This window comes from Notamacropus eugenii, chromosome 6, assembly GCF_028372415.1.
Source record: "Notamacropus eugenii isolate mMacEug1 chromosome 6, mMacEug1.pri_v2, whole genome shotgun sequence".
NCBI lineage: Eukaryota > Metazoa > Chordata > Mammalia > Diprotodontia > Macropodidae > Notamacropus > Notamacropus eugenii.
Window position 1 is genome coordinate 377,914,953 of NC_092877.1, and position 14,959 is coordinate 377,929,911.

A 14,959-nucleotide genomic window follows, 5' to 3' on the forward strand; every position below is an offset into this window, starting at 1 on the left:
CTTAATCAAGTGAGAAGCATGGCCCACACCCAATGAGATTTGCAGATGAAGTCTATGAATGGATGCAGCACCACCCAAAGGATTCTCTCCCAAAAGAGCAGAGGTGAAGGGACCAGACCAGAGTCACTACTGTTGGCCCAGTCTGGGACTTTAATATCAACAAAACTCTCCAGAATTACATTAACCAAGGGACTCATCCCCAAAGGCCCATTCTCAGCAACTTCTGACAAGTACTCAGCTTCCTGAGTTTTATCATTTCTGTGAATTTGAGATTATTTTCTCATCTAAGATGATTCCATTACCTTCTCTTCCATCGGAACAAGAAACAAGACTCTTTCTTCGTTTAATCAAACTTCCATCTGCTGTGATAGCAGTGGCACCTCCAGCCTCATCCTGATTCAAGGAGTCCACCTGGTGGAGTGGAAAGAATTTTGGTTTTTTACTCCAGATCTACCAAGTGTGCCTTTACAACCTGGGGCTTCCCCAGGTCTCAGTCTTATCATGTGCAAAAATGAAGGGGAGGGACCAGATAGCTTCTGAAGTTCCTTCTATCTCCCAATCCAATGGACCTTTACAAACACAGAAACATGATGGAAGATGTTTCCACTAAAAATAATAAAAATGCCCCATCCCCAACTAGGTCCTCTCAGAGGAGGGGCCCTCACCCATTCCTGTACCCGAAAACTGTTGGGATCTTTGGCTCTCTCTCTGACCCACAGGCCTGTCACGGTGGCAGGTGGCCAGCATTGTCTCAAAGCCATGTCCTCTTTTGACTCGCTAGTTGTACTCTCTCTAAAGTGTAAAATTGTAAGTCACTCCAGATCCACCCACTCCTCTCAGCCGAGAGTCGCCAAGAAAATCCCCGAAGAATCAGACTGTGGTCTCCTTAGCAACAGTGGCAACCATCTTGGGGTCATGGGGAGCTTCACCTGTTAGCATCAATTCACATTTTTTCCTGTTCATTTTGACCAAAGTGTTTTTCTTCCTTCCCTGTTTTCTTTGGGGCCAACGGGTGTTGTCCCTGTGGCAACCCAGGTTACTTTATCTCAGCGACGTTGGGAAGTGGGGGAATGTTCTTGAAAAAGCCCCATCTGTGAATGTGTTGGGTGGGTTTACATCTTGAATGGATTTAAGGTTCATTAAAAAGTTTGGTAATTCAAACCAAATTCTGGCCTCCTGTCAATTCCCAGTGTCCATGGTGTAATCACTCTAACATGAAGACAAGGAGACTCCAGGAAAGAAGCTCACACCTCCAGATATTCTCCTCCAACAATGGTTTTTTCTTCTTCTTTGTGGATCCAAAGAAAGACCTTCTCTGGGTCTGAACTTTACTCAAACACTGGACAGTGAGAGTCTCAAGACCCAGTTCAAAGAGTAAAGACCCTCCCTCTCACCCTTTTAGCAAGATTGTCAGGTATTCTCTCCCAGAGCTTTTCTCCCCTCAATGACAGGAATAAAGGGAGCCTTAGACAGAGGTAATGGTTAGAATAAGTACAGAAGGAAAAGAGAGAATGGGTACAGATAATTGGGATGGAGTGAAAAAAAACCAACAGGTGCCAAGAAGTCATTTTCATGTGGACAAAGACATGTGGGACTCCCGAGAGATTCATGCCCAGAAAGGTACCCCAGATGAAATTCTGTGGTATTAAGAGTCATGTGTCTCCCTCAGGTTTATCACCATTTTGATGGTCAAAGGTCCATGGCAGGCCAGGTGGCACTGTCCCTCTGTGGCAGGTAGAATCTTTCATTACTGAAATATGACTTGAAAAGGACAGAAAAGTCAACAATTGTTCACAAACTCTGTTCATCTCTGTTCTTTTTGGAGTTTCCTTTAAGTGGTACTGCTCCCATTCCTCTTATCCAAATGTGAACCTCATTAGGGATGGCTTCTCACCATACTTTTTACCAAAGATTCTCCTCTTCTTCCTCCTTTTCCAGATTAATAATGACAGCTAGCATTTACACAGTACATTGCTTGCAAAACTTTACCTCTTTTGACCCTCACAACAACCGCAAAAGTGGGTGCTATAATCCTCATTTACAAATGAGGAAACAGAGGCTGAGAACTTTTAAGTGACTTGTTCAGGATTGTATACCTGCTGAGGCAGGGTATGAACTGTGGTCTTCTTGACTATAGATACAGTAGCCTCTCCTCGTGCCACCTAGCTGCCTCTAAAACACAATACCAAGCATAGTTCTCCTAAAAGACCAAAGATAGAAAGACAGACCAAAATATTAGCAGCAGTACCTTCTGTGGTAGAACCAGAATTCTCATGGGGACCCACTGACTAGAGAATAACTGATCAAATGATTATCAGCGTAGAGAGACAAGAACCTGGGACAAGGGCTGTGATGTCTTTGGTATATGGAATGCCCTCCCTGAATGAGGACATTCCCTTCACCAATGCCTCACTCTCACAGAGCTGACTAGAACCCTTGGACAAAGGTGACACAACCAGTAGGTATCAAAGATGGGACTTGAACTCAGATCTTGCTGGTTCCAAGGACAATCCTCCATCCTCTACGCTAAGTTGCAATATTGTGTACAGTGTGGTATTACTGTGCCACAAGAAGTGATGAATATGAGAAATTCAGAAAAACAAAGGAGACTCGTATGAACTGAGACAGAACAAGGAAAGTACAACCAGAGAACCCAAGATGGGACGACCATGATGACGTCCGTAGACAGGACGCTGAGGCGAAGACAGACTGAGTAACTGAAGCTCAGGCTTGGTTCCAGAGGAGAAGATGGAGCACATTTCCTCCTCTGGGTACAGAGGTGGGGCACTACAGGAACAGAATCTCACATATCCTGCCAGACAAGGCTGCTGAGTCAGCTGGTTTTGTATGGCTGTTTTTCTCTTTTATAGGAAAGAACGGAAAACAAAAACATGAAAACAAAAGTATCCATAAAGATGTAAATTGACAGTCACAGAAGAGTTTATTTCAGCTCACACTTCAGCAAACACATATTTGCTGCTGGCATCAGACCCTCCTCAGGGACAGCTCAGGCAGCCCTGGACTTCATCCCCATTTCTCAACTTGAAAAGAAGAACGGTACAAGTTATTGTGGCTATTTTAATTTCATCTCCATGGGTTTGGAAGACACAAATAAAGGATTTTCATTTCTTCAAATCCATCCAAAGATCCCAGGGCGTCTACAGCTTGTTTTGTTTTCTTCAGGCTCCCTGGACTAATGTGGGCTGCTTGATTGTCACAAACAGGAGCACCAGCAAATAGATCTGAGTCTCAATGGAAGAGGGAGGGGGAGAGAGAGGAGGGAGAGAGAGAGGGAGGGAGGGAGAGAGAAAGAGAGAGAGAGAGAAACAGAGAGAGGGAGAGAGAGACAGAGAGAGGGAGGGTGGGAGAGAGAGGAGGGAGAGAGAAAGAGAGGGAGGGAGGGAGAGAGAGGGAGGGAGAGAGAGAGGAGGGAGAGAGAGAGAGATAGAGAGAGACAGAGAGAGAGGGAGGGAGGGAGAGAGGAAGGAAGGAAGGAAGGAAGGAAGGAAGGAAGGAAGGAAGGAAGGAAGGAAGGAAGGAAGGAAGGAAGGAAGGAAGGAAGGAAGGAAGGAAGGAAGGAAAGAGAATAAAATAACCCTAAGGCCCTCAAGCCACCCAAAAGGAGCTGAAGATGGCCCAGGAATGTGGGTAGTACTACTGTGGAGAACAGGGCCCTCCTTCGTGATGGGGGGAGGGGGAAGAAGAGGAGAATCCCACCTTCTCTCTCTAAGAGACTTCTAAAAATCAGGTTACAATGAAAATCAAAGAGAATTTTGAGGGAAATGTCACAAAGGAATGACAGTGAAGGAGGGGGGGATGAGGGGAGAGGGCAGTAGTACGAGGAGGGGGAGAGAGGAGAAGTAGGAGAAGACATGGGATGATGGGATGCTTGTGGCTCAGAATCAGACTCTCAGAGGCTCCTAGGCCATCCCATCCTGCCCACATTTGAACAAGAACCCTCTCTATACCATTTCCAACAAGGTTGTCCAGTCTTTGCTTGGGTCTAGCAATAGGGCACCCACTAAACTGCCCATTTCCCTTTGAGACCCCTCTCATTGTTAGGAAGTGTTACCTTCCATCAAGCCTCAGCTTGCCCTGGCTGCTTCCAGTTCCCTCCATCCCTCTAGGGCCACACAGAAATTCAATACTTTTTCCACTCCATACCCTTTGATGCTCCTACATCTTCTCATCTCCAAGCTCAAAGGCCAGTCCTCATGAGATATGGTTTCATGGCCCTTTACCAGCCATGTTGCCTTCTTCTGGACATTCTCCACCTTCTCTATGTCTTTCCTAAAGTATGGAGCCCAGACCAAACCTAAAACAAGCCTACCCCATGTTCTGGCCAGCTCCGAGGACATGGGACTGTCCCCTGCCTAACCCTGGCTATTGTGCATTTCTACCTGCAAGGGTGGAAAGGTAGCTGGGTATAGAAAGGAAGAGTCAGCCTTAGAGTCAAAAAGACTAGGGTGCAAATCTCCTCCAGGGCAAACATTGACCACTTTACCTTGGGCAAGTCAGTTTAACTTGAGTTCAATCAATCAGCAAACGTTTATTAAGTGCCTACCATGTGCCAGGCACTATAGTAAGCATTAGGAATACAAAAAGATGCAAAAAACAGTCCTTGCCCCTCAGAGGCTTACAGCCTAACGAGGGAGACAACATGCAAATGAAGTACACATATATATATACACGTGTGTATGTATATGTATATCTATATATTATAGATATACATGTGTGTATGCATATGTATATCTATATATTATATATATAAAGTAAGCTCTATACCGGAAACCTAGGAGGTAATTAACAGAGGGAAGGCCCTGGAACAAAGAAAGTTTGGGGATTTTCAGGGATTCTTAACCTTTTTGTCTTATGGACCCTTTGGAGAATCCCTTCTCTGAAGAATGAATTTAATGCATAAAATAAAATTACAAAGGCAACCAATTATACTGAAATGTGGTTATTAAAATATTTTTCAGAAAAAGAAGTTCCTTGTTGGTAAAGTTGTGAACTGATCCAACCATTCTGGAGAACAATTTGAAACTATGCCCAAAAGGCTTTAAAATTGTACCTACCCTTTAATTCAGCAATACCACTACTAGGTCTGTATCCCAAAGAGATCATAAAAAAGGGGAAAGGACCCACATGTACAAAAACATTTATAGCAGCTCTTTTTGTGGTGTCCAAGAAATAGAAATTGAGGGGATGCCCATCAATTAGGGAATGACTGAACAAGTTGTGGCATAAGAATGTAATGGAATATTATTGTGCTATAAGAAATGATGAGTAGTTAGACTTCAGAAAAACCTGGAAAGGCTTATGTGAACCGATGTTGAGTGAAGAGAGCAGAACCAGGGGTACTTGTACACGGTAACAGCCACATCAGATCAGTGACTAACTTGGATAGACTTAGCTCTTCTCAACAATGCAAGGATCTAAGACAATTCCAAAAGACTCATGATGAAAAATTCCATCCACATCCAGAGAAAGAGCTATGGAGTCTGAATGCAGATGGAAGCAGGCTATTTTCTCTTTCTTTTGTTTGTTTGTTTTTCTTTCTTATGATTTTTCCCTTTTGTTCTGATTCTTCTTTCACAACATGACTAATCTGGAAATACGTTTAACATGATTGTACATGTATAGCCCATATCAGATTTATGCCATTTGGGGGAGGGGTGAATAGAAGGAATGGGGGGAAATTTAGAACTCAAAATCTTACAAAAGCGAATGTGAAAATAAAGTTTTAGAATTTTTAAAAATTACCATAAAAAAACAATTTCTGGCTGTCCATTTAAGACCTGCTATTGTAGGTAGTTTAGGCAGTTTTCTAAAACTGTTAAGTTACCGAACATCCTAATCTATACTGGTCATGAAATTTTCTTAGCCAGATCATGACCTCAAATCCACATCTTTCTTGACTGGCATCTCACAGGGTTGACTCCAGTCACACCTGAGATTTACAAGAGATTTTTTTTTTAAGCCAAACTGCCTCTCAGTCATGCCTTTTCCATCTTGTGAAAGTGACTTTTTGAACTCAAGTCCATGACTTCACATTTATTTCTGTTAAATGCTGTCTGATCATTAGATGCAGAACAATGTTCTTGTCTCCTGAGATCTTTTGGAGTCCTGGCTATTACCCAATGTGTCAGTGGCACCTCCTCGCTCTGTGTCATTTATCTACAGATCTGAGAGGCAGAGAAACATCTGCCCATGTGTCTAAGTCATCAATGAAAAGGTGACTGGGACCAAGCCCAGAACAAATCCTCAGGTTCAGAACCTGTGCAGATGTAAATTAAGAGCTCTCTGAGGGAAAGTGACACATGAGTACCTTGGAGATTGAGTCCTCTCTTTTACAAATGGGGAAACTGAGGCCCAGAAAAGTGGAGTCATAGAGTTAATAAGTGACAGAGTTAGATTATAGCCTGGGGCCTGTGACTCTACAACCTGGGATGCGATGATGTCAACCAGCTCTCATTTCTTATTCCTTCCTCCACTTAGATCCTCCTAAATTAAATGACTTTCTTCTTGTTTCTTAACATTTGCATCTTCAATGACCCCTACTCCTCTTCTCTTTCTCTGACTTTTCTTCTTCCCAACCCACAGCTTCCTCTGCTTGACCACAGAGACACCACAGTAGGCACTAGTTGTATAGACACAGTCTCCTCTCACCTCACCCACAAGTCTCCCAACTTGTCTAGCTGTCCTTGACCCTGGTCAGATCAAGTCTGGAGGGTCTTGTACTGTTGTTGGTACCAGGTTTCATGAAGGACACGGACAAGCTGGAGATCACCCAGAGGATGAGACTGGATCATCCAGAGGAAGATGAAAGGCCTCAAGACCACGGGAAGTTGAAAAGAGAAGGTTTAATGGGAATGTGACATCTGAAGTATTTGAAGGACTCTTTGGCCAATTCTATAATTATGTGATTCTGCTATACTATCTTATAAAGAGTGATTAGACTTTTCAGCTTGGCCCTAGACAGCAGAACTAGGAACAATGGGTCGGAGTTTCAAGGAGGACAATTTGGGATTAATGTTGGGGGAAGGGAGGACCCAAACTTCCAAATAATTCTGGCTGTTCCAATGTGAAATCAGCTCCCTTTGGAGGTGGTGAGCCCCTTACCAATGAAGACCTTCAGGGAGAGCCTGGTAGCCCCTGGTTCTCATTCAGGAATGGGTTGACTGCCTGAGGCCCCTTTCAGCTTTGTGGTACTGTAAGTCAGGAAAGTCAGCACAGGGTAGGCTTGCAAGAGTGGTGTGGGGGCAGATGAGTCTGAACCACAGCTCTGTTCTTCTCCCCACTACCGACTACTTTATCCGCCATCATTAGAACTAGACTGAGGAATGTTTGTTCTAAGCATGAGGTTCAGGGTTAACATTCTCCCCTCTGGGTCCTTTTAACTAGCGTCCTCCCGGGTCTGAAAGGGAGACCAGAGCCCCACAGTTAATTGCTGACATGGGCAAAGAAACTTGGACCCTTTCCAGCTGATGTTTTAGCCTGATAATTTGCCTTTAAAACACACACACACACACACACACACACACACATCAAAATATCAACCAATTATGGGGTAGATTCACAGCTGCTACTCTAAAGCTCTTTGGAATCCTTTATTCCAGCAAACACAATTACCAAAGAGCCTGTCTATTCCTATACCTACAGTATCTGTCTTATTCAGCCAAAATTGAACCCAGATTTCAGCATCCCAAAGAGAACGTCAGGGGTCTGCCCAGCCCTTACAGGGAGACCTCCGGCAAGCAATTCCCGGCTTTCTTTGCTAGGAGAACTCAAGCTCTCTTGATAAAATGGCTTGGTTCTGATAAATGCAGATTGTTTTTCATCAGAGACAAAGGGGCCCTTGAGTTTAGCGTGTAACCTAAAACATCTCATTGCTGAAAAGTATTTCCTGATAATATTTTTAGCACCTGAAAGAAAAAAAACTGTTTTTTTCTCCTTTGCCCTCAGGGAGTTTTTCAAAATGAAATGTAATGCCCAGTGTGTGGGCTCCCTGTTAACCCCCTGTGTTCCAGAACAGAGTAAAAAGCCCACAGTGAGCTACCTGGAGGGAACAACTGGATATTTCCAACACTGATCCTGGGCCTAGCTTCTAATAGCTGGTACTGATGTAAAAGCAGAATGTTTGCAAAGTGCTTTACAATGCAATCTCATCGAAGCCCCTCAGTGACCCTAGAATGGAGGCTGCAAGTAGTAATGATTTTTTCATCCTTATGGCAGAGGAAACTGAGGCTCAGAGAGCCCATAAGTGACTGGTCAACTGTGGTTTAGATGGTTAAGGGTCAAAGGTCAGATTAGAAGACAAAGGTTTTCCTGATTCCAGAGCTTAATCTGTCAGGCCAAGCAGAAGTAAAAGAAGGAAGGAAGGAAGGAAGGAAGGAAGGAAGGAAGGAAGGAAGGAAGGAAGGAAGGAAGGAAGGAAGGAAGGAAGGAAGGAAGGAAGGAAGGAAGGAAGGAAAGAAGGAAGGAAGGAAAGAGGGAGAGAGGGAAAGAAGGAAGGAGAGAGGGAGGAAGGGAGGGAGGGAAGGAAGGAAGGAAATTAGAGAAGGAAAAAAGAGAAAGAAGAAATAATGAAAGAGAAAAGACAGTGAAAGAAAGAGAGGAAGAGAAATTATGGAAGGGGAGAGGGAGAGAGAGAGAGAGAAAGAAAGAGAGAGAGAGAGAACAAGAGATAGTTTAGAAAAGTTGGAGCTAATTTATTTTTTATTTCTGTCAGATCTGAGGAGGACCAGAAAAGATGCATGGAATAATTAATGTTGCAATGCTGGAGAAAACATGAATACAGACCCCAAATGGACAGGGCAGGATGAATTCTCCCAGATGGAAGTGAAGCATCTTTCTGGTCCCTGCTACCACAGAAAGGAACTGAGGTTTCACTGAGGTCAGGGAAAGCTAGACGCCATCTTTGCCCTCTTCTGGACAGTACACTGAAAGTCAGAACACAACACTGTCCAGATTGTGACTTTTCAACAATTTTTCAACTAGAAAGAGATGATTTGATTGTACGAGGACTTCAGTGACAATAGAATGTGTGGAAGGTGGAAGAGACTTTGGCATCCACTTCACAGAGGAGCAAGCTGAGACCCCAAACAAAGAAGACTCGGCTACATTCTCACTAAGAGGGAAGAAGGAGGACTTGGCATCTTTGACCAGGGTGAGACCCCAAGTTTCCCCATCAGAAGCATTCAGTAAGGTTTAGGGGGCACTCTACAGACCAAGACTGGTCATCAACTGTGCAAAGAGTCCTGCATCTGGAAATCAACTCCCAGCACTGCATTTGTTCACTCCCTAGGAGGCCTGGTAGTTGGTCTCTCCAGAGAGACTTGACTGAGCTTGAATGAAGGTGCACTGGACAGGAGGCACAGATCTGGCTTTGAGTCCAGGCTCCACCACTAACTTCCTCTGACTTTGGCCAAGCCTCTCTGGATAGCCTCAGTTTCCTCCTCTGTAAAACAAAGGGGCTGGAGTAGATGACCACTAAGGTCAGCTCTAAATCTGTGATCGTAGTCTTTCCTTAATAACAAAGTAAAGGAGTAGACCTTGACCCCTGGTCTCCAACCCAGCCTTGATAAGCCATCTCTGTCTACAAAACAAATGTCTCTCAGCACCAACCATCACAGAAGTTCCCCGGGGATCTCTATTCCTAGCTTGCAGCTCACTGAGAGCCCATCTTGAGTTTGAAAAACTGCTTCCTTCTTTCAGGGCTGAGTGAGTGAGCTCTCCTCCCAGGAGGCACCAGAGGGCCTAGCAATCCTTTGCGCTCAATCGCTCTCTCACAGCTGTCGGATTCTCTGCACAACCTCAGCTTCCGGACAGAAATCTTGCAAGGCTCTTCTGTCAAGCTGGATTCCAGCCATCGGAGTCCCCCAAGCTTAGAATCCTCGGCAGGTCTCAGCCAGAGGCCTCCTTCGGAGGTCATATCCCTAGGATCTGCCTATGCAGGTAGAGGAAAAAGAAGCCAACTCAGCTACAAACATTCCCTCTTTGCAGCTGGTAACCGGTTCTCCCCACAGGACCTAGGAAAGGGTTAAAGGCACTTCGGAGATTTCAATGTGTAATGTTGTTGTTGGGTTTTTTTTCCCCAAGAGCTTCCTGCAGCAGACCAGTGTTAAGTTGTGAGAATCTGTCCCCAGCTCAGGGTCTAAAATTAGATTTTGCCTCCTTAACCTCTTCATTACCAAATGATGGGAGGCAAAATTTCCCCATCTCTCCCAAGTCTAATCCCTGGCAAAGCCTCTGGAGTGAGAGGACCTTCATCTGAGGGCTGTTGTCCCATTCCCCATCCCTGTGACCCCTTCCTGGGGCATCAGCATCAGCCAGGACCCTTGGTGAGCACATTGGAGCTGTGATCCCAAAAGACCTGGCTGCCATGCCTGGTCCTGCCATTCTTGGCCACTTCCATGAGCTTTGGAGCCTCAGTATCCTCATCTGTAAAGTGAAGGAGTTAGACCCCTTCCAACCCTACATGCTATTTCCTTCCTTTTCTAAATTATGATTCCCACTCTTAGGATCTGACAGGCAAGGTGCTGGGAACATGACTAAGGCATCCCTGCCTCTTTTCTCTAACAACAGGACCTATGCTGGTGCTGCAGTGATGGGAGCTGCTGTCATGACTAGAAATCCTCCAAACCAACTAGCAGCCCCAGCACCAAGTCAACACGGGATGTTCACTCTTTGAGGTGAATGGCAGGTCCGCAGGTGAACACAGGTCTCCCTACTGGAGCTAAGTTCCATTTCATAACCATCTCCCTCGGGCAACAAGGGTCTCAGCTCACACAGCTGTGATCTCCCTTTAATTCTCTTCTGCTTCTTTTCCTGAACTCGGTGACAAAGACACCTCCTCCTCATTCCAAACCTTTGCCTTGGTGGACTTGTGTTCCATCCGCTGTTTTACTGAGTGGTGGAAAGCACATTTAGTTTAAATGCAGAGCCCTCTAATCCCATCGAAATGGCAACACCCCTCCCACCGTGAGGTTGGGTGGGCTTCCATGGTTGTTCCACTACCCAAAAGTTATATTCTAACCAGCAACTTGAGCTCCTCTGGTGGGCGATTCTGCAGGTATCAGCTAAGGAATCAGAAGTAGATAATCAGGAAATAGCCATCTCTAATCGACCCCCTCCTCCTCTAAACCAGCTTCTTGCTTCATAATTCCTGTACTCTAGACAAAGCATGCAGCGGCTCTCTCCTCACTTTTAAAGCTTCCTGGAGGAGGTGCCAATGTGCCTGATTCTCTGGGAACAAGTCAAGGGGCTTCTAAGGCTGGGAAATCATTCTTCAGAGAGCATCCCTTTACAGGGCATTCAGGAGGCACTGTCCTCCTTCCCTGTCTGGCCAAGACCCGGGTGCTAGCATGGGTGCCCCCCCCCCCCCCCCACACACACACACAGCACCACCACCACCACCATGTGCAGCCAAGACTGAGATCTGCAGGTCTGATCCTCAAGTCTTTTACAAGTGGCTCAGGGAAAGCTCAGGGAGAACTCTTATCTACCCAGCCGGGGCCTGGGGTCTCTGCAGCAGCCAGACTGGCCCCTTCAATGTGCCACCTGGCTACAGCTACCCAAAGAGTGAACCCCACTGGCCACCCCGACCAGTCCTGGGACAAGGAAAGAAAGCAAAGGCAGAGGCCCCCTTCCCCGTTCTCATCCCTTCCCCCTCCCCCTCCCTTTCTCTCCTCATTCTCCCCTTCCTCCTCCTCCTTCTTTCTCTCCTTTCTCCTGCTCATCCTTCACCTTCTTTCCCTCTTCCCCCCCCCCCCCTCCGCCCCTCCCCCTCCGCATTCTCGTCCCCAGGCTCTTTAAGAAGCAGTCTTGGATTTACATAGCCCCACCCAGCCCGGCCTGGAGCAGGCCCTTCTAGGCCCCGCCCCCTCCAGGTCCTGAGTGGCTGGCCTTGGACAGAATATTCAAATAGTCGCCAGGAGGGCGGGGCCTGCGCTCTGAATGAGGTCTCTCTCTTTCCCTCGCCCTGGCTAGTGCTGTTTGCAGAGCAGACATGAGATTGGGATGTGAGCGGATCCCAGTGCGGTGGAGGCAGAGATAGAAAGGGAAGGGGTGAAGAGAGGGAAGGAGACAGAAAGGGAGGCTGCTCAAAGGAGAGGGACACCGGGAAAGGGGCAGCGGGACAGAGTCCAGCCCGGCTGTCCGCAAGGCCAGCTCTCCCCTCTTGGGGTGCCCAGGCGGGCGTCGGTGCCCGCAACCCCGGGTCAGCCGGGCACTGCCCCAGGGCGGGCTGGGTTCGCTTTGCTCAGAGCAGCCCCAAGGTGTGAGCCGGCTGCGGGAGCATGCGTGGCCTGGCCCGCTGGACGCTGCTGGTGGCGCTGGCCAACTGGGGCCAGGCGCTCGTGCCCCTGGCCGACTTCTACCCGTTCGGCTCGGAGGCGGGGGACGCTGTCACCCCGAAGCAGGATGACGGGGGCTCGGGGCTGCTGCCCATCTCTGGCCCGTTCCCGTTCTTCGGAGCGGAGCACACTGGCCTCTACGTAAGTAGCCGCTTTCTTTGCTCGGGGGAAGGGGAAGGGGCTGGGGGTGGGCGGCGGGCGCTCGAGCCGGCCCGGAGGGCTGTCATCGCCAGCCGTCTGAGGAGGCATGCCCTGGTCCTGCGTGCCCCAGCCTGCCGCCGCTGGCCGAGTTGGGCGCATTTCGGAATCTGGCAGAGAGGCCCCGAGGCCAAAGGTAGGGTGAGGACAGTCTTCCTCCGAGCCGCTGGAGCCAGGCGAGGAAGCGGGGAGCGCTCGGCTGCCACCAGTCCTCCCGGAGGGGGCTGAGTGGGTGGAATGAGGCAAAGGGCAGCCGGGGAAGAGAGTGGCACCGGGACGTGCCAGGCGCTGGGGAATGAGGGAGGAGGGGACCGGGCAGGGCAAGTGGAAAGAAGGCTGGGCTCTGGCTTTTTTAACTCCCAGGTGTGAATTTAGCCTTTGGATGGGCGAGACTGGCAAGACAGCCCTAGGCAGAGGGGCTGGGACGTGTCTCCACTTTCCCCCACCCCTCCCCGAGCTGTCACTGCCAGCGTAACTAGGAGGATGCTTTTGGGAGAAGGTGCAAGTCGTCTCCTTGAGCATTTACTCTCAGCCTCCACTTGGTAGGACTGCCGAGGTTGGAACGGGTTCTAGGCCAGTGTGGGAGGGGCAGACCCGTCCCTCGGGACATGAACTGGACCTCATTTTCACAGGCCATTGACATGGGGGGAGGTTTTCATCTGGGGGGTGGCGGTGGGGGGCGACTTTCCTGAATGTCCAGGGACGGCATAATTCTTTCTCTTCCCCGCAGCTCTGATTGCCCTAAGCCCTCTTGTGACTGTAAAGGAAGGCGAGAGAGGGGGTTATAAAGCAGAGAAAAATCTGGGAAAGAAGCCGGCATTAAAAAAAAAAATTCTTTATCTTTGTTAATTCAATTCAACATATAAGGGAGACAACACAGCAGAGCCAACTGACTTTGGAATCTGAGGACCTGGGTTTAAATCCTACCTCTGGTGCTTATACCTCTGACCTTAGGCAAGTCACTTAAAAGTTCTCTGGGTTTCTTTCCATCATCTGTAAAATGGGAGAGGGAGGGGAGAATGACCTGAGATCCCTTCCACCTTCCAATCTAACATCCCCATCATCAAGAGCCTGTTGTGTGCTCTAGGCCCTGGGATCTCAACTCATCAACACAGGGGGCTTTGGATGTCATGGGGAAGTGGCACATTCCAGTGTAATGGGGAGAGTGAGATACCTGAGGAGAGGGCCAGGCCAGGTGCTTGGAAGGAGATATCCTGAGCCTGAGTTGGTCCTTCAGGAAAAGGAAGGACTTCAACAGAGAAAGGTTGGGGAAAAGAAAGGGGGCAAGCATGAAGAATGACAGGAGCACCAGTTCCCAGAGAGAAGAGGGGAGAGTGAACAATAGGGATTGTGGACTGACTTTAGGAAGGACCTTAGGGATCATCTTAGCCTCATTTTTCATGTGGGGGAGATTGGAACTCAGCTGGGGGAAAGGATTTCCCCAAGGTCACCCAGACAATAAAGAGTAGGGCTCCCTCTCATCCCATCTCAGCTCTTACCACTCTGCTAGAGACATGTCTCACATGCAGTGTACGTGAAAAGGCCAGAAAGAGAAGCATGAACCAGATTCTGAATGGCTTTGAAGTTTATACTTTACTGAGCTAGCAATGGGGAGAAATGACGGCTTTCTCAGTAGAGCATCATGACCAGAGTGAGAAGCAGTATGACTGGGAAAGGGGATGGTGTGGAGCTAGGAAGACCCCCTGGACAGCTACAGCCCTAGTCCAGGTGAGATGAGGCAGTGGGGGAGGGGGGGAACGAGACTCAAGGGGTTGCAGCAAGAATGGAGATGAGGGGCCAGATGGGAGCAATATTGGAGAGATGAGGGAGAGGACAGGTAAGCAGATGCCCAGGTCACCAACACGAGTGGCTGGGAGAAGTGAGAGACAGCATGGGAGAGGGACAGGAGAGACAGACAGAGGGGGTCGGAGAGAGAGGAAAGGAAGACAGGGAGGAAACAGAGGGCAGGCAGCGACCCTGGGGACTGTGACTACAAGTTCCCCAAAGTCTTGCTCAGTGTTGATGAAGAGGTTTCTGCGCAGTCCCCATCAGACCAGAGCTGCCGGCCAAGGGCTCAAAGGCTGTAGAATGGAAACTCCTTGAGAACAGGGGTTGTTTCTCATGTTTGTCTTTTTATTCGATGTCTGGAGCAAGGCAGGTGGTTAATAAATGCTTGTGGAATTGACCTGAATTGCCCGGAGTCCCACCCCCTCCTCTCTCAGCCTCTCTCATTTCCTTTATTTTGACTTTCCTCTCATTTGCAAGGGGTACAACTAAGGTGAGGTTACTGGAGCTTTTGCCCATCTGAGGGTCTGCTTCCTACCCCCACCCCTCCACACCATGGCAATTCAGAAATTGGCATCCCCCACCCATTATGAATCTTGGCTAGCCCGTGCCTTGTGCTA

At 48.0% G+C, this 14,959-nt stretch overlaps 1 protein-coding gene across 1 annotated transcript in view; it reads left to right on the forward strand.

The window, feature by feature from the left end:
* The first annotated feature begins 11,970 nt into the window (after positions 1 to 11,970).
* The window catches only part of SNED1 (sushi, nidogen and EGF like domains 1), a 104,731-nt gene continuing 101,742 nt past the window's right edge, over positions 11,971 to 14,959 (forward strand). Inside the window, exon 1 of the mRNA XM_072618790.1 lies at positions 11,971 to 12,497. Within this exon, the coding sequence (XP_072474891.1) occupies positions 12,300 to 12,497 (198 nt within the window). The 5' untranslated portion in view covers positions 11,971 to 12,299. The remainder of the gene's footprint in view (positions 12,498 to 14,959) is intronic.